The following is a 22292-nucleotide window of genomic DNA, read 5'->3' as shown; positions in this document are numbered from 1 at the left end:
GCGGTCCGAGCCCCCCTGTCCCGGCACGGAGCGGTCCCGAGCACTGTGAGCCCCCCTGTCCCGGTCCGGAGCTCTCCGAGCCCCCCTGTCCCGGCACGGAGCGGTCCGGAGCTCTCCGATCCCCCCTGTCCCTGTACGGAGCGGTCCCGAGCACTGTGAGCCCCCTATCCCGGTACGGAGCTGTCCCGAGCGCTCCGAGCCCCCCTGTCCCGGTATGGAGCGGTCCCGAGCACTGTGAGACCCCTGTCCCGGCACTGAGCGGTCCGAGCCCCCCTGTCCCGGTACGGAGCGGTCCCGAGCACTGTGAGCCCCCTGTCCCGGTACAGAGCCGTCCCGAGCGCTGTGACCCCACCCTGTCCCGGTACGGAGCGGTCCCGAGCACTGTGAGCCCCCTGTCCCGGTATGGAGCGGTCCCGAGCACTGTGACCCCACCCTGTCCCTGTACGGAGCGGTCCCGAGCACTGTGAGCCCCCCTGTCCCGGTACGGAGCAGTCCCGAGGGGTCCGAGCCCCCTGTCCCGGTACGGAGCGGTCCCGAGCGCTGTGAGCCCCCTGTCCCATTACCGAGCGGTCCCGAGCACTGTGAGCCCCCCTGTCCCGGCACGGAGCGGTCCCTAGCGGTCCGAGCCCCCCTGTCCCCGTACGGAGCAGTCCCTAGCGGTCCGAGCCCCCCTGTCCCGGTCCGGAGCAGTCCCGAGGGGTCCGAGCCCCCTGTCCCATTACCGAGCGGTCCCGAGCACTGTGAGCCCCCCTGTCCCGGCACGGAGCGGTCCCTAGCGGTCCGAGCCCCCCTGTCCCCGTACGGAGCAGTCCCTAGCGGTCCGAGCCCCCCTGTCCCGGTCCGGAGCAGTCCCGAGGGGTCCGAGCCCCCTGTCCCATTACCGAGCGGTCCCGAGCACTGTGAGCCCCCCTGTCCCGGCACGGAGCGGTCCCTAGCGGTCCGAGCCCCCTGTCCCGGCACGGAGCGGTCCCGAGCTCTCCGAGCCCCCCTGTCCCGGTATGGAGCGGTCCCGAGGGGTCCGAGCCCCCTGTCCCATTACCGAGCGGTCCCGAGCTCTCCGAGCCCCCTTGTCCCGGCACGGAGCGGTCCCGAGCTCTCCGAGCCCCCCGTCCCGGTACGGAGCAGTCCCGAGGGGTCCGAGCCCCCTGTCCCGGTACGGAGCGGTCCCGAGCGCTGTGAGCCCCCCTGTCCCGGTCCGGAGCTCTCCGAGCCCCCTTGTCCCGGCACGGAGCGGTACGGAGCTCTCCGAGCCCCCCTGTCCCGGCACGGAGCGGTCCGGAGCTCTCCGAGCCCCCCTGTCCCGGCACGGAGCGGTCCCGAGCACTGTGAGCCCCCTGTTCCTGTACGGAGCGGTCCCGAGCACTCTGACCCCACCCTGTCCCTGTACGGAGCGGTCCCGAGCGCTCCGAGCCCCCTGTCTCTGTACGGAGCGGTCCCGAGCGCTGTGAGCTCCCCTGTCCCGGTCCGGAGCGGTCCCGAGCACTGTGAGCCCCCCTGTCCCGGCACGGAGCGGTCCCTAGCGGTCCGAGCCCCCCTGTCCCGGTCCGGAGCAGTCCCGAGGGGTCCGAGCCCCCTGTCCCATTACCGAGCGGTCCCGAGCGCTGTGAGCCCCCTGTCCCGGTATGGAGCGGTCCCGAGCACTGTGAGCCCCCTGTCCCGGTACGGAGCGGTCCGAGCCCCCCTGTCCCGGTACGGAGCTCTCCGAGCCCCCTTGTCCCGGCACGGAGCGGTCCCGAGCACTGTGAGCCCCCTGTCCCTGTACGGAGCGGTCCCGAGCACTCTGACCCCACCCTGTCCCTGTACGGAGCGGTCCCGAGCACTGTGACCCCACCCTGTCCCGGTCCGGAGCTGTCCCGAGCGGTCCGAGCCCCCCTGTCCCGGTACGGAGCTGTCCCGAGCGCTCCGAGCCCCCTGTCCCATTACCGAGCGGTCCCGAGCACTGTGAGCCCCCTGTCCCGGTCCGGAGCGGTCCCGAGCACTGTGACCCCACCCTGTCCCGGTCCGGAGCGCTCCGAGCCCCCCTGTCCCGGTCCAGCATCACCTCCAGCCCCCTCCATTTCTGGTGAAACGCCCCCCGACCATTCCCTCCCACCTCCCCCCAGCCCCGACAGCTCCCGGCTCCGTTTTCCTTCAATAAATTCCCTCCCGTGGGACTTTTTCCCACCGCACCCGAGACAAAACCCCTCCCTCCCTCAATCCCTCTCTCTCCCAATCACCCAAACGATCAAAATAAAATTCACGGCAAAATGAAAACATTTTGCCAGCTCCAGAGGCCCCGCCTGCCCGACCTGCCCGTGTCCCATGGAAATTTTATGGATCATTTCTTCTCTCCTTCCCAGGAGCGAAATTTCAGGCGTGGGGGAGAAATTCCCGGCTCTCCTTCCTTCCTTCCCGCGCCGTGCTGGGGGCTGGAAAAGGAGAAGGGAGAGGGGTTGTGAAAGGAGAAATCCCTGCCAGTCCCTTGGGATGAGCTCGACCCCGCAGAGAATTCCCAGAGCGGGGAAAGAGCCGAAAATTCCCCCCGCAGCCTCCCCTCGGCATCCTGGGCTGGATTTCGGGGTTTTTTACCAAGATTTTCCATCCCGAACGCAGCGGGAATGGGCGGAAGGGGGAGAAGCCCCTTTTCCAGCCATCAGGCGGGACCGGGGAAGCGCTTCCCGGGAAATCTCCGCTCTCCCGGGATGGGGCGAGCCCGGACCCATCCCCCGGGATGAGGGAGCGCTCCTCCAAGGACGGGGAAATATCGGATTGGGGCTTCCCCCCTCTTTTCCGTGTGTCCCTCGGGGGTTTCTGAGCCCTGGAACGGGATCGTGGAATGGCAGGATTTTTTGGGAGGGACCTTGGAGCTCATCCAGCCCCGTTTGTCCCACACCTGCCGCCCTCCCAGGTGCTCCGAGCCCCGTGCAGGGACAATTCCAGTCGTGGCAACGACGATCCCGAAAGTCCCTTCCAAGCCCAAACCATTCCATGAAAATCCGAGGATCCCAGCTCCTGCTGCTCCACATCCCCGAGCCATCCTCATCCTCCTCCTCCTCCTCCTTTCCCAGCCCCGCCGATCCCTTTTTCCAGGCTGGAGCAGCACAAAACCCGCGGCTCTCGCTCGCAGCTCTTGGAATTTGCAGGCAGGAATGAAATTCCGTGCGGGAGTGAAATCCTCCCGGATCCTGCCCGTGCCGGCTGGAGCAGAGCCGGGATTTGGCCCCAAACCCCTCGTGCTGGGTGGACTGAGGGAACAAAAGCAGCAGGGAATCAGGAGAGAGGGAGGGAATCCAAACCCTTCTCGGCCACAAACTTTCCCCCAGAGCTCGGGGGGTCACAAATTCCCGGTGGGAAAAAGGTAAAAATCTGTCTGGAAAATTTGTCGCCCTGCTCTGGTGCACGGTCCTGACAGCGGAGAAAAGCCTCGGGAGATTTTGGGACTTTTTTTTTTGCATGGAAAGAGAATCCCAAAAGCACCGGGATGGGGATGAGCAGCTTCCACCACCAGCTTCCACCACCCCCCACCCTCCCGAAATCCTTCCGCGCCACGAAATTGCCTCTGATGAGCTCCCATTTCTTCCCAGACGTTGTTTTCCCCTCCTCGGCCTCATTAAATCAATTTAAAGGCGATTTCGAAGCGTTTTCCCCACGCAAAGCGCGGCGGCTGAACCCGGTGCCCGCGGCTGCGGGGGCTCTGCAGCGCCGGGGGCTCGTTTGCTCCCGGGATTTTGGGTTTAGGGGACCCCCGAGAAACCCGGGAGCAGCAGCAGGGCTGCTCCGGGAGATCCTCTCGCTGCACCCCGGGTGGGGATTTGAAGAGGAAAGGGGAAAATTGTCGAATATCCCGATTTTTTAGACTAGGGGTGCAGCGTGCGCAGGCAATGGAGCATCTTTGGGTTGGGTTGAGCTGGCTCTGCCCAAAATCCCACAATCCAAGTGCCCAGTAAGAGGATTTTGGATGGTCGAGGTCGGTTCTTGCTCGGTCCCAAATACTCTGAGATCCTTCAGGAGCGGCCAAATCCAGGTGTCCCGCGGGTCCCCAGGCTGGGATCACCCTCGGGCTCTGTGGGGACAGCGGGAGCAGCTGGAGCCTGCAAAGAGCCAGCAGTGCTGGGGGTGGCACTCTGGTGCCGGTAGCGTTTGTTTTGTCCCGGTGCAGCACCGGGAGCTGCCCGAGCTCACCGGGCTGTCGGGAGGGGTGGCAGCCCCCGGAGCGCCGGGCGTTGGCACCCCAAGAGTGCCCTGACCCAGCGGGGCGCTCCCGGGTGTGGGAGAGGGGTCGGGTGGGCAGCAAGGACAGGGTGGGCAGCGGGAACGGGGTGGGCAGCGGGTGGTCAGTGGGGTCCGGAGGGCACCGGGTGGTCAGGGGGGTCTGGGGCAACGGGTGGGCAGCGGGGTCCGGAGGGTAGCGGGTGGTCAGCAGGGTCAGGGGGCAGCAGGTGGTCAACAGAGGTCGGGTGGTCAGCGGGGTCCGGAGGGCAGCGGGGTCCGGAGGGCACCGGGTGGTCAGCGGGGTCAGGGGGCAGTGGGTGGTCAGCGGGGTCCGGAGGGCAGCGGGGTTCGGAGGGCACCGGATGGTCAGCGGGGTCCGGAGGGCAGCGGGGTTCGGAGGGCACCGGATGGTCAGCGGGGTCCGGGGGCAGTGGGTGGTCAGCGGGAAGCCGGGTGGGCGCCGGGTGGGCAGCGGGGTCCGGAGGGCAGCGGGGTCCGGAGGGCACCGGGTGGTCAGCGGGGTCCGGGGGCAGTGGGTGGTCAGCGGGAAGCCGGGTGGGCGCCGGGTGGGCAGCGGGGTCCGGAGGGCAGCGGGGTCCGGAGGGCACCGGGTGGTCAGCGGGGTCCGGGGGCAGTGGGTGGTCAGCGGGAAGCCGGGTGGGCGCCGGGTGGGCAGCGGGGTCCGGGGTAACGGGTGGGCAGCGGGTCCCGGGACCCTCCGGAAAAGCCCCCGCGCTACCGGGGGGCCACGTGCAACGCCACGCCCCCTTCGCCGTGACCGCGCCCATTTCTGACCTTATATGCCGCGTGTGGGCGGGGCCGGGGCGGGGCCGCGCAGGCAGGGGCGGGGCCAGGGGCGCCGGTTCCCGTCAAAAGGCGGCAGCGGGCGGGGCGGGGGCGGCAGCGGCGCCGGGGTTCAGGTACCGGGGACACCGGGGTCCAGAGACCGGGCGGGGGGCTCGGGGACCGGGCAGGGGGTCAGCAGGGACGGGTACAGCGGGGGCAGGGCTTAGGGACCGGGCGGGGGACACGGGGGCTCAGGTCCCGGGCCGGGGGAACACCGGGGCTCGGGCACAGGTCCCGGGCAGAGGGGACACCGGGGCTCAGGTCCCGGGCAGGAGCGACATCAGGCCGGGCCAAGCCCAGCTCTTCTCCGCTCCCCCGCCCCTGCTGTGCCACCGGCGCTCCCCGGGACACGGGGGTGGCCACACGGGGGTGGCGGCTGCGGGCGAACCGGAGCTGCGGGGGCGGTGCGGGGGCCCCGGGGGTGGCGGGAGGGTTCCCAGCTCCCGGGATGTCCCCTCCGGCAGCGGCGACACGGGCCGGGAGCTGAGGCTCCCCGGTGCTTCCTGGTTTGCGGTTCCCGTGCTGGGTTGGGGGCGCCGTGTGTGTCTGACCGCCCCCCCCCCGGTGCCCCGGGAGGGGTCGGGGGTTCTCTGTGGGACCCCGTGACCCCCCCGAGCTGGGGGTTCTCGGGGCTTTCTTTCCCTGCCAAAATTCGGATCCCCCTCAGGCTTGGGGTGTCCCCGTCCCGTTCTGGGGGTGCCTTTTGGTTTTGGGGGGCTCGGGCACTGTCCGCTCTCAGCCCCGAGCACCCCCAGAAATCCGGGAGTTCTGCGCTGTTCCCGGGGGTCCCCACATCCCGGAAAGGCACCGCTCTCCCCCCACCCCCACCTTGGGGCGCCCCCTTTTTTGGGGGGTCCTTCAAACCCGGGGAATTCCGGGGTGCCCTGGGGGTTTAATGTGAATTTCGGGGTTCCTGGAAGGTGATTTTGGGGTTCCGAGGTGCCGTGGGGGTGTCAGTGTGACTTTAGGGTTTCCTGTAAGGTGATTTCAGCGTTTCCTGTAAGGTGATTTTGGGGTTTCTGGCTGCTCCCATGAGTAAGCACCCCATTAAAACCCACGCTCAAGGTCCCCATTCGGATTTTTGGGGGGGATTTTGGGGGGCTGAGCCCCCCAGCACGGCATTAACCACTTTCCTTCTTCATTCCCCAGCGCCTTCCCGTATTTTGGAGGATCCCCAGCCAGGAAAATCGAGGTACGGGGGGGATTTTAATGCACCAGGAATTGAGGGATCCTCCCCGGGGCATCCCAAAAAGAGTTTTTGGGGCGGTTTGGGGACGGCAGAGCCGCTCTTTCCTCTCCTTTTCAAGGCTGGAGCTTTGAGAAAAGTTGGTGGTTTTTTTTCTCGGAAAGAGGTTTTCGGGAGAAGCGACGTTTTTGCGGCGTCTCCTCCTCCCCCGGAGCCGCCCGTGACTCATCTTCCTCCGGCCGGGGAAGGAGCCGCGGGCGCGGCGGGACACGAAAATCCCGGGAAATTGGGGGTTAAACCCGGGGAAAATCCGGGGAAACAAAGGGGAGAAAAATCCAGGGAAAGTGAGGTGTGAGCAGAGTGAAAATCCCGGGAAATTGGGGTTTAAATCCAGGGAAGAGGGAGGGAAAATCCAGGGAAAGCGAGGTGTGAGCAGAGTGAAAATCCCGGGAAATTTGGGTTAAACCCGGGAAAAAATCCAGGGAAACCAAAGGGAGAAAAATCCAGGGAAAGAAAGTGTGAGCAGAGTGAAAATACTGGGAATTGGGGTTTAAATCCAGGGAAGAGGGAGGGAAAATCCAGGGAGGTGATGGAGAAAGCGAGGTGTGAGCAGAGTGAAAATCCCGGGAAATTTGGGTTAAACCCGGGGAAAATCCAGGGAAACCAAAGGGAGAAAAATCCAGGGAAAGTGAGGTGTGAGCAGAGTGAAAATCCCGGGAAATTTGGGTTTAAATCCAGGGAAGAGGGAGGGAAAATCCAGGGAGGTGATGGGGAAAGTGAGGTGTGAGCAGAGTGAAAATCCCGGGAAATTTGGGTTTAAATCCCGGGAAGAGGGAGGGAAAATCCAGGGAAAGCGAGGTGTGAGCAGAGTGAAAATCCCGGGAAATTTGGGTTAAACCCGGGAAAAATCCAAGGAAATCAATGTGAGAAAAATCCAGGGAAATCAAGGTGTGAGCGGAGGGAAAATTCCGGGAAATTTGGGAAGAGCTGGGGAAATCAAGGGGAGGAATAATCCCAGGACATGAAGATTAAATCCAGAGAAATCGGGCAGGAAGGGGAGAAAAATCCAGGGAAATTCAGATTAAACCCAAGGGTGAATAGAGAGAAATATGGGGAAACCAAGGGGAGCGAAAATGGCATAAATAAAGTAAAATAAAGTTTAAAAAGCCCCCGTGTTGGGCTGGACCTGGTGGAAATGGGGTGAAATAAAGGGGGGAAAATGCCAGGGTGAGACTGGGATCCCTCGGGAGTCCTGGAGCAAGGGAAATCTGGGCCAGGATGATGCAGATGATGATGAGGATGATAGGAGATGTCTGCCCCAGATCTCCAGGGCGTGACCAGATCAGGACTGAGATGTCCCAGCAATGAGAAAAATCCCAAAAATCTGATTTTTCCCCCGGTAAAAACACACCTGGGGTGGTGGCTGGGGTTTGGTTCCCTGGATCCTGCTGTGTTTAGGGAGGAATAAATGGAAAATCCAGGTGGTTTTTCCCCATTTAATGGCTAATCCTGCTCCTGAGAATAATTTTTAACTTCTTGTGGCCGAGCCAAAGCAGAGCCAGCCTGGCTCGAGCTCCCTGAGGGGAAATTCTGGAATTGTCAGGGATTGGGAGAAGGAAAATTCCTGTTGGAGGTGGGCTGGGATGGAAAGAGGAGCCTGAAAAATGGGAATTAAAAATTTGGGAGAGGGAAAATTCCTTTTGGAGGTGGGCTGGGATGGAAAGAGGAGCCTGAAAAATGGGAATTAAAAATTTGGGGAGAGGGAAAATTCCTTTTGGAGGTGGGCTGGGATGGAAAGAGGAGCCTAAAAAATGGGAATTAAAAATTTGGGAGAGGGAAAATTCCTGTTGGAGGTGGGCTGGGATGGAAAGAGGAGCCTGAAAAATGGGAATTAAAAATTGGGGAGAGGGAAAATTCCTTTTGGAGGTGGGCTGGGATGGAAAGAGGAGCCTGAAAAATGGGAATTAAAAATTGGGGAGAGGGAAAATTCCTGTTGGAGGTGGGCTGGGATGGAAAGAGGAGCCTGAAAAATGGGAATTAAAAATTTGGGAGAGGGAAAATCCCTGTTGGAGGTGGGCTGGGATGGAAAGAGGAGCCTGAAAAATGGGAATTAAAAATTGGGGAGAGGGAAAATTCCTGTTGGAGGTGGGCTGGGATGGAAAGAGGAGCCTGAAAAATGGGAATTAAAAATTTGGGAGAGGGAAAATTCCTGTTGGAGGTGGGCTGGGATGGAAAGAAGAGCCTGAAAAAGGAGAGGAATGGGAATTAAAAATAAAAATAAATTCAGGGAGATGATTGGGAAAGTGAAGGGTGAGAGAGGAGCAGGGGGGAAATATGAGGAGAGCAAGAAGAGCAAAAATCCAGGGAAATGGAGATTAAAAAAATAAAAATCCAGGGAAATGGAGATTAAAAAAATAAAAATCCAGGGAAATGGAGATTAAAAAAATAAAAATCCAGGGAAATGGAGATTAAAAAAATAAAAATCCAGGGAAATCGAGATTAAAAAACTAAAAATCCAGGGAAATGGAGATTAAAAAAATAAAAATCCAAGGAAATGGAGATTAAAAAAATAAAAATCCAGGGAAATCGAGATTAAAAGAATAAAAATCCAGGGAAATCGAGATTAAAAAAATAAAAATCCAAGGAAATGGAGATTAAAAAAATAAAAATCCAAGGAAATCGAGGTTGAAAAACTAAAAATCCAGGGAAATCGAGATTAAAAAACTAAAAATCCAGGGAAATCGAGATTAAACTGAGGAACAGAAAGGTGCCAGGGGTGGCAGTGCCAGGATGTCCCCAGTGCCACCCCCTCACCTCCAGCCCCTGCTGACTCAGCTCCTCCCCGGGCCCATTTCTCTTATCTCGGCCCTTATCAGCTCAACCCTCGCCCTTTTTTTCCCCTGCTAGCAAACGGAAAAGGTTGAAAACAACACCTGGGAGTTCGAGCCGAGGCGTTTCCTCCTTCCCAGGAGCCTCTCCCGGGCAGGGATTCTCCATTCCTGAGCCTGCTCCTCCTTCCCAGAGCCAAACTGCGTGGAAAAGGGAATTTTTTTTTTTTTTTTTGGCACCTCCTTTTTCTCTGGAAAAGTTTCCTGAGGGTTTTCCCACCTTCTCCGTGCCCCAGGCGTGGCTGCTGCTCCAATTTCCCAATTTCCCAATTCCAGGCGGCGGCTGCTGCATCATCCCCCCTCCTCCTCCTCCTCCTCCTCCTCCTCCTCCTCCTCCTCCTCGTCCTGGAGCTCCTGGGGAGTGAGAATTCCCTTTTCCAGAGGGCACATCCCAGGGAAGGGACAGGGCAGGGATTTGGGATCTTGGCTGCCCCTAAAATCCATTTCTCCTCCCAAAATCCAATCCCCCTCCCAAATATCCCTCCCAAAATCCATTCCTCTTTCCAAATATCCCTCCCAAAATCCAATCCTCCTCCCAAAATCCATTCCCTTTCCCAAATATCCCTCCCAAAATCCATTCCTCCTCCCCAAAATCCATTCCTCTTTCCAAATATCCCTCCCAAAATCCATTCCTCCTCCCCAAAATCCAATCCTCTTTCCAAATATCCCTCCCAAAATCCATTCCTCCTCCCCAAAATCCAATTCTCCTCCCTAAATCCATTCCTCCTCCCAAATATCCCCCCCAAAATCCATTCCTTTTCCCAAATATCCCTCCCAAAATCCATTCCTCCTCCCAAAATCCCTCCCCAAAATCCATTCCTCCTCCCAAAATCCCTCCCCAAAATCCATTCCTCCTCCCAAAAGCCATTCCTCCTCCCAATCCTCCTCTCAAATCCATTCCTCCTCCCAAATATCCCTCCCAAAATCCAATCCTCCTCCCCAAAATCCAATTCTCCTCCCTCAATCCAACACTCCTCCCAAAATGCCTCCCAAAATCCATTCCTCTTCCCAAATATCCCTCCCAAAATCCAATCCTCCTCCCCCAATCCAATCCTCCTCCCATTTCTCCTCCCCAAAATCCATTCCTCCTTCCAAATATCCCTCCCAAAATCCATTCCTCCTCCCAAATCCATTCCTCCTCCCAAAAATCCCTCCTCCAAAATCCAATCCTCCTCCACAAAATCCAATCCTCCTCCCAAATCCAATCCTTCTCCCAAATATCCCTCCCCAAAATCCAATCCTCCTCCCAAATCCATTCCCCCTCCCAAATATCCCTCCCAAAATCCAATCCTCCTCCTCAAAATCCAATTCTCCTCCCCAAATCCAACCCTCCTCCCAAATATCCCTCCCCAAAATCCAATCCTCCTCCTCAAAATCCAATTCTCCTCCCTAAATCCATTCCTCCTCCCAAAATCCCTCCCAAAATCCATTCCTCCTCCCCAAAATCCCTCCCCAAAATCCATTCCTCCTCCTCCAATCCTCCCTCCTCCCAAATCCATTCCTCCTCCCAAAATCCAATCCCCCTCCCCAATATCCCTCCCAAAATCCATTCTTCCTCCCAAAAATCCCTCCTCCAAAATCCATTCCTCCTCCCCAAAATCCATTCCTCTTTCCAAATATCCCTCCCAAAATCCAACCCCCCTCCCAAAATCCATCCCTCCTCCCAAAAATCCCTCCCAAAATCCAATCCTCCTCCCCAAAATCCAATTCTCCTCCCTAAATCCATTCCTCCTCCCAAATATCCCCCCCAAAATCCATTCCTCTTCCCAAATATCCCTCCCAAAATCCATTCCTCCTCCCCAAAAATCCCTCCCAAAATCCAATCCTCCTCCACAAAATCCAATCCTCCTCCCAAATCCAATCCTTCTCCCAAATATCCCTCCCCAAAATCCAATCCTCCTCCCAAATCCATTCCCCCTCCCAAATATCCCTCCCAAAATCCATTCCTCCTCCCCAAAATCCATTCCTCTTTCCAAATATGCCCCCCAAAATCCAATCCTCCTCCCAAAATCCAATCCTCCTCCCAAAATCCATTCCTCCTCCCAAATATCCCTCCCAAAATCCAATCCTCCTCCTCAAAATCCAATTCTCCTCCCCAAATCCAACCCTCCTCCCAAATATCCCTCCCCAAAATCCAATCCTCCTCCTCAAAATCCAATTCTCCTCCCTAAATCCATTCCTCCTCCCAAAATCCCTCCCAAAATCCATTCCTCCTCCCCAAAATCCATTCCTCCTCCCCAAAATCCATTCCTCTTTCCAAATATCCCTCCCAAAATCCAACCCCCCTCCCAAAATCCATCCCTCCTCCCAAAAATCCCTCCCAAAATCCAATCCTCCTCCCCAAAATCCAATTCTCCTCCCTAAATCCATTCCTCCTCCCAAATATCCCCCCCAAAATCCATTCCTCTTCCCAAATATCCCTCCCAAAATCCAATCCTCCTCCCCAAAAATCCCTCCCAAAATCCAATCCTCCTCCCCAAAATCCAATCCTCCTCCCAAATCCAATCCCCCTCCCCAATATCCCTCCCAAAATCCATTCCTCCTCCCAAAATCCATTTCTCTTCCCAAACATCCCCCCCAAAATCCATTCCTCCTCCTCAAAATCCAATCCTCCTCCCAAATCCATCCCTCCTCCCAAAAATCCCTCCTCCAAAATCCATTCCTCCTCCCAAAATCCAATCCTTTTTCCCAAATATCCCCCCCAAAATCCCTCCCTCCTCCCCAAAATCCCTCCCTCCTCCCCAAATCCCTCCCCAAATCTCCCTGGAGAAGCCCAGCTCTATTTTTCGAGCAGGATGTGTCCCCTGGCCCGGGTGGGGACAGCAAATCCCAGATTTCCTGGGAATTGTCACTGCTGGGAATCCCCTGAGCAGCCCCAGGCCCTCCCAGGGCTCTTCTGGGGCCATTTCCATCCCAAAAAAGGGAATTTATTCCCCACTCTGGGGCTGTGCTGCCCTCCCACCTCTGCTCTGGGAGATTTTCCTTCCCAGCAGAGTTTTTTCTGGAATTTTGGGGTCTTTCCTGTGTGGGACCTTCCAAGAATTCCATGGGAAAAACCTGGATTTGTGTTCTGGGACAAGGCACAAAAATTGGGATTTTGGGGATGTTTCGTTCCTGGAAAGGCCCTGATTGTTCCAAGGCTGTGGATTCCAGATTTTTCCTTGGAATCCTGGAAAATTGGGGTCGTCCACTCCAAATCCTGGCCCTGCACTGGACACCAAAAATCCCAAATATCCCAAATATCCAGGAATTTTCCCTAAAATCCACCCCAAACCTTCCCGGGGCTCCCGTCCCACCAACCTCAGACAATCCCTGCTCCAATCCTGGGAATTCAGGTCGGAATTCCCCAAATTCCAGCTCCTCTCCCCAATCCCTGCGTTTGGGGCAGATTTCAGGAGCATTCCCCTGGGATTTTTCCCTGGAATTTTTCCCTGGAATTTTTTTCCTGGGATTTTTTCCTGGGATTTTTTCCTGGGATTTTCCTGGAATTTTCCTGGAATTTTTCCTGGAATTTTTCCTGGAATTTTTCCTGGAATTTTCCTGGAATTCTTCCTGGAACTTTCCTGGAATTTTCCTGGGATTTTCCCTTGATTCTCTCCCCTGGAATTTTTCCCTGGGATTTTTCCCTGCAATTTTTCCCTGCAATTTTTCCCTGCAATTTTCCTGGAATTTTCCTGGAATTTTCCTGGAATTTCCCCTTGATTTTTCCCTGGAATTTTTCCCTGGAATTTTCCCCTGGATTTTCCCTGCAATTTTCCTGAAATTTTCCCTGGAATTTTCCTGGAATTTCCCCTTGATTTTTCCCTGGAATTTTTCCCTGGATTTTCCCTGCAATTTCCCCTGGAATTTTTCCCCTGGAATTTTTCCCCTGGAATTTTTCCCCTGGAATTTTTCCCCTGGGATTTTTCCCTGGCATTTTCCCTGGCATTTTCCCTGGAATTTTCCCTGGCATTTTCCCTGGAATTTTCCTGGAATTTTCCTTGAATTTTCCCTGGCATTTTTCCCAGAATTTCCCTCCCTCTGGAACCAAATTTTAAAAAACCCCAAGAGAGGCTGGAGATGCTAAAAAAAATTAACCCACCTTGAAAATTCCCGGGAATTGTGATTTCCCAGGGTGGAATTCTCTCTCTCCGGAGGGTGACGGAGCAAAAACCAGTCTGGGAATATTTCGAAATCCAGGGAGAAGCTTCTGGAATTTCCCACAAGCAGGGGCAGCTTCTGCCTGGATTTTATCTGGGATGTGAGAGGAAGGAATTGGAATTAGGAAATAAACGGAATAAAGGAGCAAAGAGAAGGATTTGGGGCGGGCGAACGAAACCCAGGAAGATTCTGTGGGGAAAATTCTTTTTTTTTTTGGGATTTTCCTTGGAAAAGGAGGAAAATCTCCACGGTGGTGCTGGAGGGAATTTTTTTGGGGGGTGAAAATCTGAGCTCAGCTGGATTTTCCCATTTAGGAGGAGCTGGGAATGGCAACCCAAGGGTTGAACCTGGAATATTCCCAATTTTTTTCTGGGATCTGTGGATCCAGGGCTGGCAGCTCGGGGGGTTGCCAGGCTCGTTTATTTTCCCAGCTGGAATTGCCAGGGGCGTTGGAGCTGTCCCTGCTCTTTGCTCCCAATCCGTTGGGAAACTTTCACCCCTTCCCTCTCCCGCCTTTCCGTGGGTTTTCCATGGGTTTTCCCATGGATTTTTCCCCGTGGAATTTTTCCCCGTGGAATTTTTCCCCGTGGAATTTTTCCCTGTGGAATTTTTCCCGTGGATTTTTCCCGTGGGTTTTTCCCATGGGTTTTTCCATGGGCTTTTCCATGGGTTTCCCGTGGATTTTTTCCGTGGATTTTTCCATGGAATTATCCCCATGGAATTATCCCCATGGAATTATCCCCATGGAATTATCCCCATGGATTTTTTCCCATGGATTTTTTCCCATGGATTTTTTCCCATGGATTTTTCCATGGGTTTTTCCATGGGTTTTTCCATGGGTTTTTCCATGGATTTTTCCATGGATTTTTCCATGGAATTATCCCATGGATTTTCCCCCATGGATTTTCCCCCATGGATTTTCCCCCATGGATTTTCCCCCATGGATTTTCCCCCATGGGTTTTTCCATGGATTTTCCCCCATGGGTTTTTCCATGGGTTTTTCCATGGGTTTTTCCATGGGTTTTTCCATGGGTTTATTCCATGGATTTTTTCTCCCATGGATTTTTTCTCCCATGGATTTTTTCTCCCATGGATTTTTTCTCCCATGGATTTTTTTCCCATGGATTTTCTTCCATGGATTTTCCCCCATGGGTTTTCCCCCATGGATTTCCCCATGGATTTTCCCCCAGATCAGGGGGAATCCAAGGAAAAATCCTGAATTTTAGCCTGAACCCTTGAATTTGCCCCAAATCAGGGGGAAGGAATCCAAGGAAAAATCCTGAATTTTAGGGCTGATTTTCGGGCTAAACCTCTGACTTTGCCCTAAATCAGGGGGAATGCAAGGAAAAATCCTGAATTTCAGAGCTAATTTTAGCCAATTTTGCCCCAGGTCAGGTGGAAAGAATCCAAGGAAAAAATCCTGAATTTCAGGGCTAATTTTAGGGCTAAACCCCCAACTTTGCCCCAAATCAGGTGGAAGGAATCCAAGGAAAAATCCTCAATTTTAGGGCTAATTTTAGCCAATTTTGCCCCAAAACATGTGAAAGGAATCCAAGGAAAAATCCTGAATTTCAGGGATCATTTTAGGGCTAAACCTCTGACTTTGCCCTAAATCAGGGGGAATGCAAGGAAAATCCTGAATTTTAGGGCTAATTTTTGGGCTAATTTTAGGGCTAAATCCCCAATTTTGCTCTAAATCAGGGCAATCCAAGGAAAAAATCCTGAATTTGGGGGATAATTTTAGGGCTAAACCTCTGACTTTGCCCTAAATCATGGGGAATGCAAGGAAAAATCCTGAATTTCAGGGCTAATTTTCCGGCTAATTTTAGGGCTAAACCCCCAATTTTGCCCCAGATCAGGGGGACCCCAAGGCAAAAATGCTGAATTTTCGGGCTGATTTCACCCCAACCCCCCAGAGCTGCCCCAGGCCGGGTGGAATCCGAGGATTATTCCCGTTTTTTGCCCTTCCCAGCCATGGATGCGGGCGCCTGCAGCAGCTCGGGGGCCGAGGGCGGGCCGCGGCTCTGCGGCGTCTGCGGGGACCGAGCCAGCGGCTTCCACTTCAACGCCATCACCTGCGAGGGCTGCAAGGGCTTCTTCAGGTGGGGCTGCACCCCCGGGGGGACCCCACCCCAAAAACACCCCGGGAGGGCCACGGGGGAACCGGCCAGGATGGGATTCCCATGGTGGAAAGGGGAAAAAATGGATTTATTTGGTGGGATGGGGATTTTTTCTCTGGTTTTTCACCCCCCCATCCCAAAAAAACCCCAGGAATCCCAAAGGGGAACCAGCCAGGATGGGATTCCCGTGGTGGAAAGTGGAAAAAATTGGATTTATTTGTTGGGATGGGGGGTTTTATTCCTTGTTTTTCATGGATCTGGGAGCTTTGTACCCCCTCATCCCAAAAAAAACCCCAGGAGGGCCAAGGGGGAACCGGCCAGGATGGGATTCCTGCAGTGGAAAGGGGAAAAAATTAGATTTATTTGGTGGGATGGGGATTTTTTCCCTGGTTTTTCACACTCCCATCCCAAAAAAAACCCTGGGAGGGCCAAGGGGGAACCGGCCAGGATGGAATTCCTGCAGTGGAAAGGGGAAAAAATGGATTTATTTGGTGGGATGGGGATTTTTTCCCTGGTTTTTCACCCCCCCATCCCAAAAAAACCCAGGAATCCCAAAGGGGAACCAGCCAGGATGGGATTCCCGTGGTGGAAAGGGGAAAAAAATGATTTATTTGGTGGGATGGGGATTTTTTCTCTGGTTTTTCACACCCCCATCCCAAAAAAACCCCGGGAGGCCCAAGGGGGAACCAGCAGGGATGCGATTCCTGCAGTGGAAAGGGGAAAAATTGGATTTATTTGGTGGGATGGGGATTTTATTCCTTGTTTTTTAATGGATCTGGGAGCTTTGTACCCCCTCATCCCCGAAAAAAACCCAGGAGGGCCAAGGGGGAACCAGCCAGGATGGAATTCCTGCAGTGGAAAGGGGAAAAAATGGATTTATTTGGTGGGATGGGGTTTTTATTCCCTGTTTTTCAACCTCCCTATCCCAAAAAAATCCCGGGAGGGCCAAGGGGGAACCGGCCAGGATGGGATTCCTGCAGTGGAAAGGGGGAAAAATGGATTTATTTGGTGGGATGGGGATTTTTTCCCTGGTTTTTCACACCCCCATCCCAAAAAAAACCCCAGGAATCCCAAAGGGGAACCAGCCAGGATGGGATTCCCGTGGTGGAAAGGGGAAAATTTGGATTTATTTGGTGGGATGGGGTTTTATTCCCTGTTTTTCAACCCCCCTATCCCAAAAAAATCCCGGGAGGGCCAAGGGGGAACCAGCCAGGATGGGATTCCCATGGTAAAAATGGGAAAAAATGGATTTATTTGGTGGGATGGGGATTTTATTCCTTGTTTTTCATGGATCTGGGAGCTTTGTACCCCCTCATCCCAAAAAAAACCCCAGGAGGGCCAAGGGGGAACCGGCCAGGATGGGATTCCTGCAGTGGAAAGGGGAAAAAATTAGATTTATTTGGTGGGATGGGGTTTTATTCCCTGGTTTTTCACCCCCCTATCCCAAAAAAATCCCGGGAGGGCCAAGGGGGAACCAGCCAGGATGGAATTCCTGCAGTGGAAAGGGGAAAAAATTAGATTTATTTGGTGGGATGGGGTTTTATTCCCTGGTTTTTCACCCCCCCATCCCAAAAAAACCCCAGGAATCCCAAAGGGGAACCAGCCAGGATGGGATTCCCGTGGTGGAAAGGGGAAAATTTGGATTTATTTGGTGGGATGGGGATTTTTATTCCCTGTTTTTCCAGGGTTTTTAATGGATCTGGGAGCTTTGCACTCCCCCATCCCAAAAAAACCCAGGAATCCCAAAAGGGAACCAGCCAGGATGGAATTCCCATGGTTAAAAGGGGAAAAATTGGATTTATTTGCTGGGATGGGGTTTTTTTTCCCCCCTGTTTTTCCAGGGTTTTTCATGGATGCACAAATCCCTCACTCCAGGCTGGGAATGAGCCTTGAAATTTTCCATTTTTAGCCCCTGGGATCCCAAATCCTCCCGGGAATGGGAGCCTGGGGAAGGTTTCCATGGAATTCCAGCCCAGCCTGGCTCCCCAAGCTGCAATTTTCACTCCAAACCTGGAATTTTGGCCTGCCCCGAGCCCTGGGAATGTTTTCCCTCGTTGTTTGTGCATTCCCAGCCTTTCCTTGGGGTTTTAAAGAAATAAAGAAGCTTTTTGTGCACCAAAATTGGGAATTTTGGGGTGAATTCCGAGCGCTGGGATTGGGGTTCCCCACTGGGAGCAGCAAAATTCCAAAGGTTTTGGGGGAATGTTCCCCAAAAACTCCCAAAATTCCCAGCAGGAAAAGGCAGCAGAGTGCAGCCACTTTTTTTTTTTAAATCTCCCTTTTTAAAACTCCCTTTAAGGAATTAAACTCCCTTTAATTCCTGGGGGCTGCACCCTGAGGAAATCCTGAATATTTTTAATTCTTTCCCCCATTTTAAAACGTTTCCCTTGATATTTTACTCAATACTTTCCTTTATCACCCATATTTGGTATTTTAACCCACATTTGACTTCTTTTACCCCTATTTAACATTTTTTAAAATGCAATTTTATATTTTTTTACCCATTTTTTTATCTCAATATTGACTTTGGCATGGAGCAGCCACGGCTTTTCTGGGAATTCTCTCCCAGGGCAGGAATTTCTTCCCAATATCCCTCTGCCACCTTTTTCCTGGGAAATTCTGGCTCTTTTTGTCCTGGGAACATCCTGATCATTTTTTTCCTTGGAAGTTTCTGCCTTTGACCCTTTTTTTCCCGGGTTATTCTGGCTCTGACCCTTTTTTTCCCGGGTTATTCTGGCTCTGACCCTTTTTTCCCAGGTTATTTTGGCTCTGACCCTTTTTCCTGGGTTATTATTTTGGCTCTGACCCTTTTTTTTCCCGGGTTATTTTGGCTCTGACCCTTTTTTCCCGGATTATTCTGGCTCTGACCCTTTTTTCCCGGGTTATTTTGGCACTGACCCTTTTTTTCCCGGGTTATTCTGGCTCTGACCTTTTTTTCCCGGGTTATTTTGGCTCTGACCCTTTTTTTCCCAGATTATTCTGGCTCTGACCCTTTTTTTCCCGGGTTATTTTGGCTCTGACCCTTTTTTTCCCGGGTTATTTTGGCTCTGACCCTTTTTTCCTGGGTTATTTTAGCCCCCACCCTTTTTCCTGGGAAGATTTTGGCTCTGACCTTTGGTCCTGGAAGGTTTTGACCCTTTTTCCTTGAAAATTCTGGCTCTGGCTGTTGTTCCTGGGAAGGTTTTGGCTCTGCCTCATGGTGCTGGCAGCCTCTGACCCTTTTTTTTCCCGGGATATTTTCACTCTGGCCCTTTTTCCTGGGTTATTATTTTGGCTCTGACCCTTTTTTTTCCCAGATTATTTTGGCTCTGATCCTTTTTTCCCCGGGTTATTTTGGCTCTGACCCTTTTTTCCTTGGAAATTCTGGCTCTGACCCTTTTTTCCCAGATTATTCTGGCTCTGACCCTTTTTTCCCGGGTTATTATTTTGGCTCTGACCCTTTTTTCCCAGGTTATTTTGGCTCTGACCCTTTTTCCTGGGTTATTATTTTGGCTCTGACCCTTTTTTCCCGGGTTATTCTGTCTCTGACCCTTTTTTTTTTCCCGGGTTATTTTGCCTCTGACCCTTTTTCCCTGGGTTATTATTTTGGCTCTGACCCTTTTTTTCCCGGGTTATTCTGTCTCTGACCTTATTTTCCCGGGTTATTTTGCCTCTGACCCTTTTTCCTGGGTTATTATTTTGGCTCTGACCCTTTTTTCCCGGGTTATTCTGTCTCTGACCCTTTTTTTTTCCCGGGTTATTTTGCCTCTGACCCTTTTTTCCTGGGTTATTATTTTGGCTCTGACCCTTTTTTCCCGGGTTATTCTGTCTCTGACCCTTTTTTTTCCCCGGGTTATTTTGCCTCTGACCCTTTTTCCTGGGTTATTATTTTGGCTCTGACCCTTTTTTCCCGGATTATTCTGTCTCTGACCCTTTTTTCCCCGGGTTATTCTGTCTCTGACCCTTTTTTCCCCGGGTTATTTTGCCTCTGACCCTTTTTCCCTGGGTTATTATTTTGGCTCTGACCCTTTTTTCCCGGGTTATTCTGTCTCTGACCCTTTTTTTCCCGGGTTATTTTGCCTCTGACCCTTTTTCCCTGGGTTATTATTTTGCCTCTGACCCTTTGTCCCGGTGGCTCCACGTTCCCATTCCTCTGCGGTTTCCCTGCAGCTCAGGGTTGTCATTTTCAGGCTCCTTTCTCCGTGTCCTGCAGCGAGAATTCCTCTCCCTGCACACCCAAAATGTGCTCGGGCCAGTTCTGCCAGCAAAGCCGGCCTTAGGGCGGCCGGGTTTAAACCACAGAGCCCAGCTCGGGTTTATTTTGCTGCCGAGGGGGTTTCTCTGCAACCCTGCAATCCTTCCACCCTCCTGGCCTTAAAAATCCCTCTTTAGACCCAAAAACCTTCTCAAACCCCCAGGCTGGGCTGGGCTTAGAGCAGCCTGGTTTAGGGGAAGGGGATTGAGCTGGGTTTAAGGTCATTTCCCCCCAAACCATTTCGGGTGTTTCCCTGGGGGGAATTTTCCTTTTCCAAGTCAGCTGATGTTTGGAGCATCAGCCAAACCAGCAGGGATGGAGGCCAAGAAGGGTTTTGGCTCCTTTTGCAGGAGGAGCATGAAGAGGAATGCCATGTTCACCTGTCCCTTCAGCGGGGAGTGCCACATCACCAAGGACAACCGGCGGCACTGCCAGGCCTGCCGGCTGAAACGCTGCCTGGACATCGGCATGATGAAGGAGTGTGAGTGTGCAAGGGAGGGGTGGGAGTGTGCAAGGGAGGGGTGGGAGTGTGCCAGGGAGGGGTGGGAGTGTGCCAGGGAGGGGTGGGAGTGGGAGTGTGAGCCCAGGGAATGACCCTGGCAATGCTCCTGGGGCCCTCCTGTGCCTCTGCCCCTCCCTGGTGCCAGGGCTGCCCTGGCTGAAACGCTGCCTGGACATCGGCATGATGGAGTGTGAGTGTGCAAGGGAGGGGTGTGCCAGGGAGGGGTGGGAGTGTGCCAGGGAGGGGTGGGAGTGGGAGTGTGAGCCCAGGGAATGACCCTGGCAATGCTCCTGGGGCCCTCCTGTGCCTCTGCCCCTCCCTGGTGCCAGGGCTGCCCTGGCTGAAACGCTGCCTGGACATCGGTGTGATGGAGTGTGAGTGTGCCAGGGAGGGGTGTGCAAGGGAGGGGTGGGAGTGTGCCAGGGAGGGGTGGGAGTGTGCCAGGGAGGGGTGGGAGTGGGAGTGTGAGCCCAGGGAATGACCCTGGCAATGTTCTTGGGGCCCTCCTGTGCCTCTGCCCCTCCCTGGTGCCAGGCCTGCCGGCTGAAACGCTGCCTGGACATCGGCATGATGAAGGAGTGTGAGTGTGCAAGGGGGGGGTGTGCCAGGGAGGGGTGGGAGGTGAGTGTGCAACCCTGGCAATGTTCCTGGGGCCCTCCTGTGCCTCTGCCCCTCCCTGGTGCCAGGGCTGCCCTGGCTGAAACGCTGCCTGGACATCGGCGTGATGGAGTGTGAGTGTGCCAGGCGTGGGAGCGTGCCAGAGGGGAGTGTGTGTCTGAGTGTGAGTGTCTGAGTGTGTGATGGAGTGTGAGTGTGTCTGAGGGAGGAGTGTATGTGAGGAGGGAGGAGCGTGAGTGTGAGATGAGGGGGTGTGAGTGTTTGAGTGTGAGTGTGTGAGGAGGAAGGAGTGTGAGTGTATCTGAGTGTCTGAGGGAGGAGTGTGAGTGTGTGAGGAGGGAGTGTGGGTGTGTGAGGAGGAGTGTGAGTGTGATGGAGGAAGGAGTGTGAGTGTGTGATGGAGTGTGAGTGTGTGAGGAAGTGTGAGTGTGTGATGCAGTGTAGGTGTCCCTGTGTCCCTCTCCAGGCCGTGCCCCTGCCCACACTCCCTGTCCCTCTGTCCCTCTCCAGGCCGTGCCCCTGCCCACACTCCCTGTCCCTGTGTCCCTCTCCAGGCCGTGCCCCTGCCCACACTCCCTGTCCCTCTGTCCCTCTGTCCCTCTCCAGGCAGTGCCCCTGCCCACACTCCCTGTCCCTCTGTCCCTCTGTCCCTCTCCAGGCCGTGCCCCTGCCCACACTCCCTGTCCCTCTGTCCCTGTGTCCCTCTGTCCCTCTCCAGGCCGTGCCCCTGCCCACACTCCCTGTCCCTCTGTCCCTCTGTCCCTCTGTCCCTCTCCAGGCCGTGCCCCTGCCCACACTCCCTGTCCCTCTGTCCCTCTCCAGGCCGTGCCCCTGCCCACACTCCCTGTCCCTGTGTCCCTCTCCAGGCCGTGCCCCTGCCCACACTCCCTGTCCCTCTGTCCCTCTGTCCCTCTCCAGGCCGTGCCCCTGCCCACACTCCCTGTCCCTCTGTCCCTCTGTCCCTCTCCAGGCCGTGCCCCTGCCCACACTCCCTGTCCCTCTGTCCCTCTGTCCCTCTCCAGGCAGTGCCCCTGCCCACACTCCCTGTCCCTCTGTCCCTCTGTCCCTCTCCAGGCAGTGCCCCTGCCCACACTCCCTGTCCCTCTGTCCCTCTGTCCCTCTCCAGGCAGTGCCCCTGCCCACACTCCCTGTCCCTCTGTCCCTCTGTCCCTCTCCAGGCAGTGCCCCTGCCCACACTCCCTGTCCCTCTGTCCCTCTGTCCCTCTCCAGGCCGTGCCCCTGCCCACAATCCCTGTCCCTCTGTCCCTCTGTCCCTCTCCAGGCAGTGCCCCTGCCCACACTCCCTGTCCCTCTGTCCCTCTGTCCCTCTCCAGGCAGTGCCCCTGCCCACACTCCCTGTCCCTCTGTCCCTCTGTCCCTCTCCAGGCCGTGCCCCTGCCCACACTCCCTGTCCCTCTGTCCCTCCCCAGGCAGTGCCCCTGCCCACACTCCCTGTCCCTCTGTCCCTCTGTCCCTCTCCAGGCCGTGCCCCTGCCCACACTCCCTGTCCCTGTGTCCCTGTGTCCCTCTCCAGGCAGTGCCCCTGCCCACACTCCCTGTCCCTCTG

General features: G+C 55.1%; 2 protein-coding genes and 1 long non-coding RNA gene across 4 annotated transcripts in view; 2 read left to right on the top strand and 1 right to left on the bottom strand.

Annotated features, from left to right (window-relative positions):
* Window positions 1-3983: 3983 nt before the first annotated feature.
* LOC132340731 (uncharacterized) lies at window positions 3984-5832 on the bottom strand. Its single transcript, XM_059871790.1, has 4 exons — window positions 5787-5832; window positions 5187-5627; window positions 4162-4926; window positions 3984-4042 (listed from the first exon to the last, which is right to left on the bottom strand). Exons 1-4 carry the CDS (start codon window positions 5830-5832, stop codon window positions 3984-3986), a joined length of 1311 nt encoding a protein of 436 aa, XP_059727773.1.
* Window positions 5833-6053: 221 nt separating this feature from the next.
* The window catches only part of VDR (vitamin D receptor), a 31136-nt gene continuing 14897 nt past the window's right edge, over window positions 6054-22292 (top strand). The window contains exons 1-3 of one of the 2 annotated variants that reach the window (XM_059871877.1): window positions 6054-6229; window positions 15168-15353; window positions 19956-20086. In XM_059871877.1, coding sequence (XP_059727860.1) covers window positions 6069-6229; window positions 15168-15353; window positions 19956-20086 — 478 coding nt within the window. In that variant the 5' untranslated portion in view covers window positions 6054-6068. The remainder of the gene's footprint in view (window positions 6230-15167; window positions 15354-19955; window positions 20087-22292) is intronic. The other variant, XM_059871878.1, reaches the window with a different exon arrangement.
* Window positions 6240-8582, top strand: LOC132340786 (uncharacterized). The gene is made up of 2 exons (XR_009490009.1): window positions 6240-6739; window positions 6827-8582. It is a non-coding gene; the product is annotated as an uncharacterized LOC132340786 (long non-coding RNA).

Source organism: Haemorhous mexicanus, chromosome 33, assembly GCF_027477595.1.
Source record: "Haemorhous mexicanus isolate bHaeMex1 chromosome 33, bHaeMex1.pri, whole genome shotgun sequence".
Lineage (NCBI taxonomy): Eukaryota > Metazoa > Chordata > Aves > Passeriformes > Fringillidae > Haemorhous > Haemorhous mexicanus.
Note: the sequence above shows the minus strand (reverse complement) of the source record. Positions and strands in the feature narration are given on the sequence as shown.

Excerpts from the sequence above, each read along its gene's own strand:
- LOC132340731 (XM_059871790.1), bottom strand. The coding sequence starts at position 5,832 with ATGTGGGGACCCCCGGGAACAGCGCAGAACTCCCGGATTTCTGGGG. Across the intron at positions 4,927-5,186 it reads CCCTAAGCCCTGCCCCCGCT|CGCGGGGGCTTTTCCGGAGG; the intron begins GTACCCGTCCCT and ends GCCCCCCGGTAG. Across the intron at positions 4,043-4,161 it reads CCACCCCTCCCGACAGCCCG|AGCCCGAGGGTGATCCCAGC; the intron begins GTGAGCTCGGGC and ends CTGTCCCCACAG.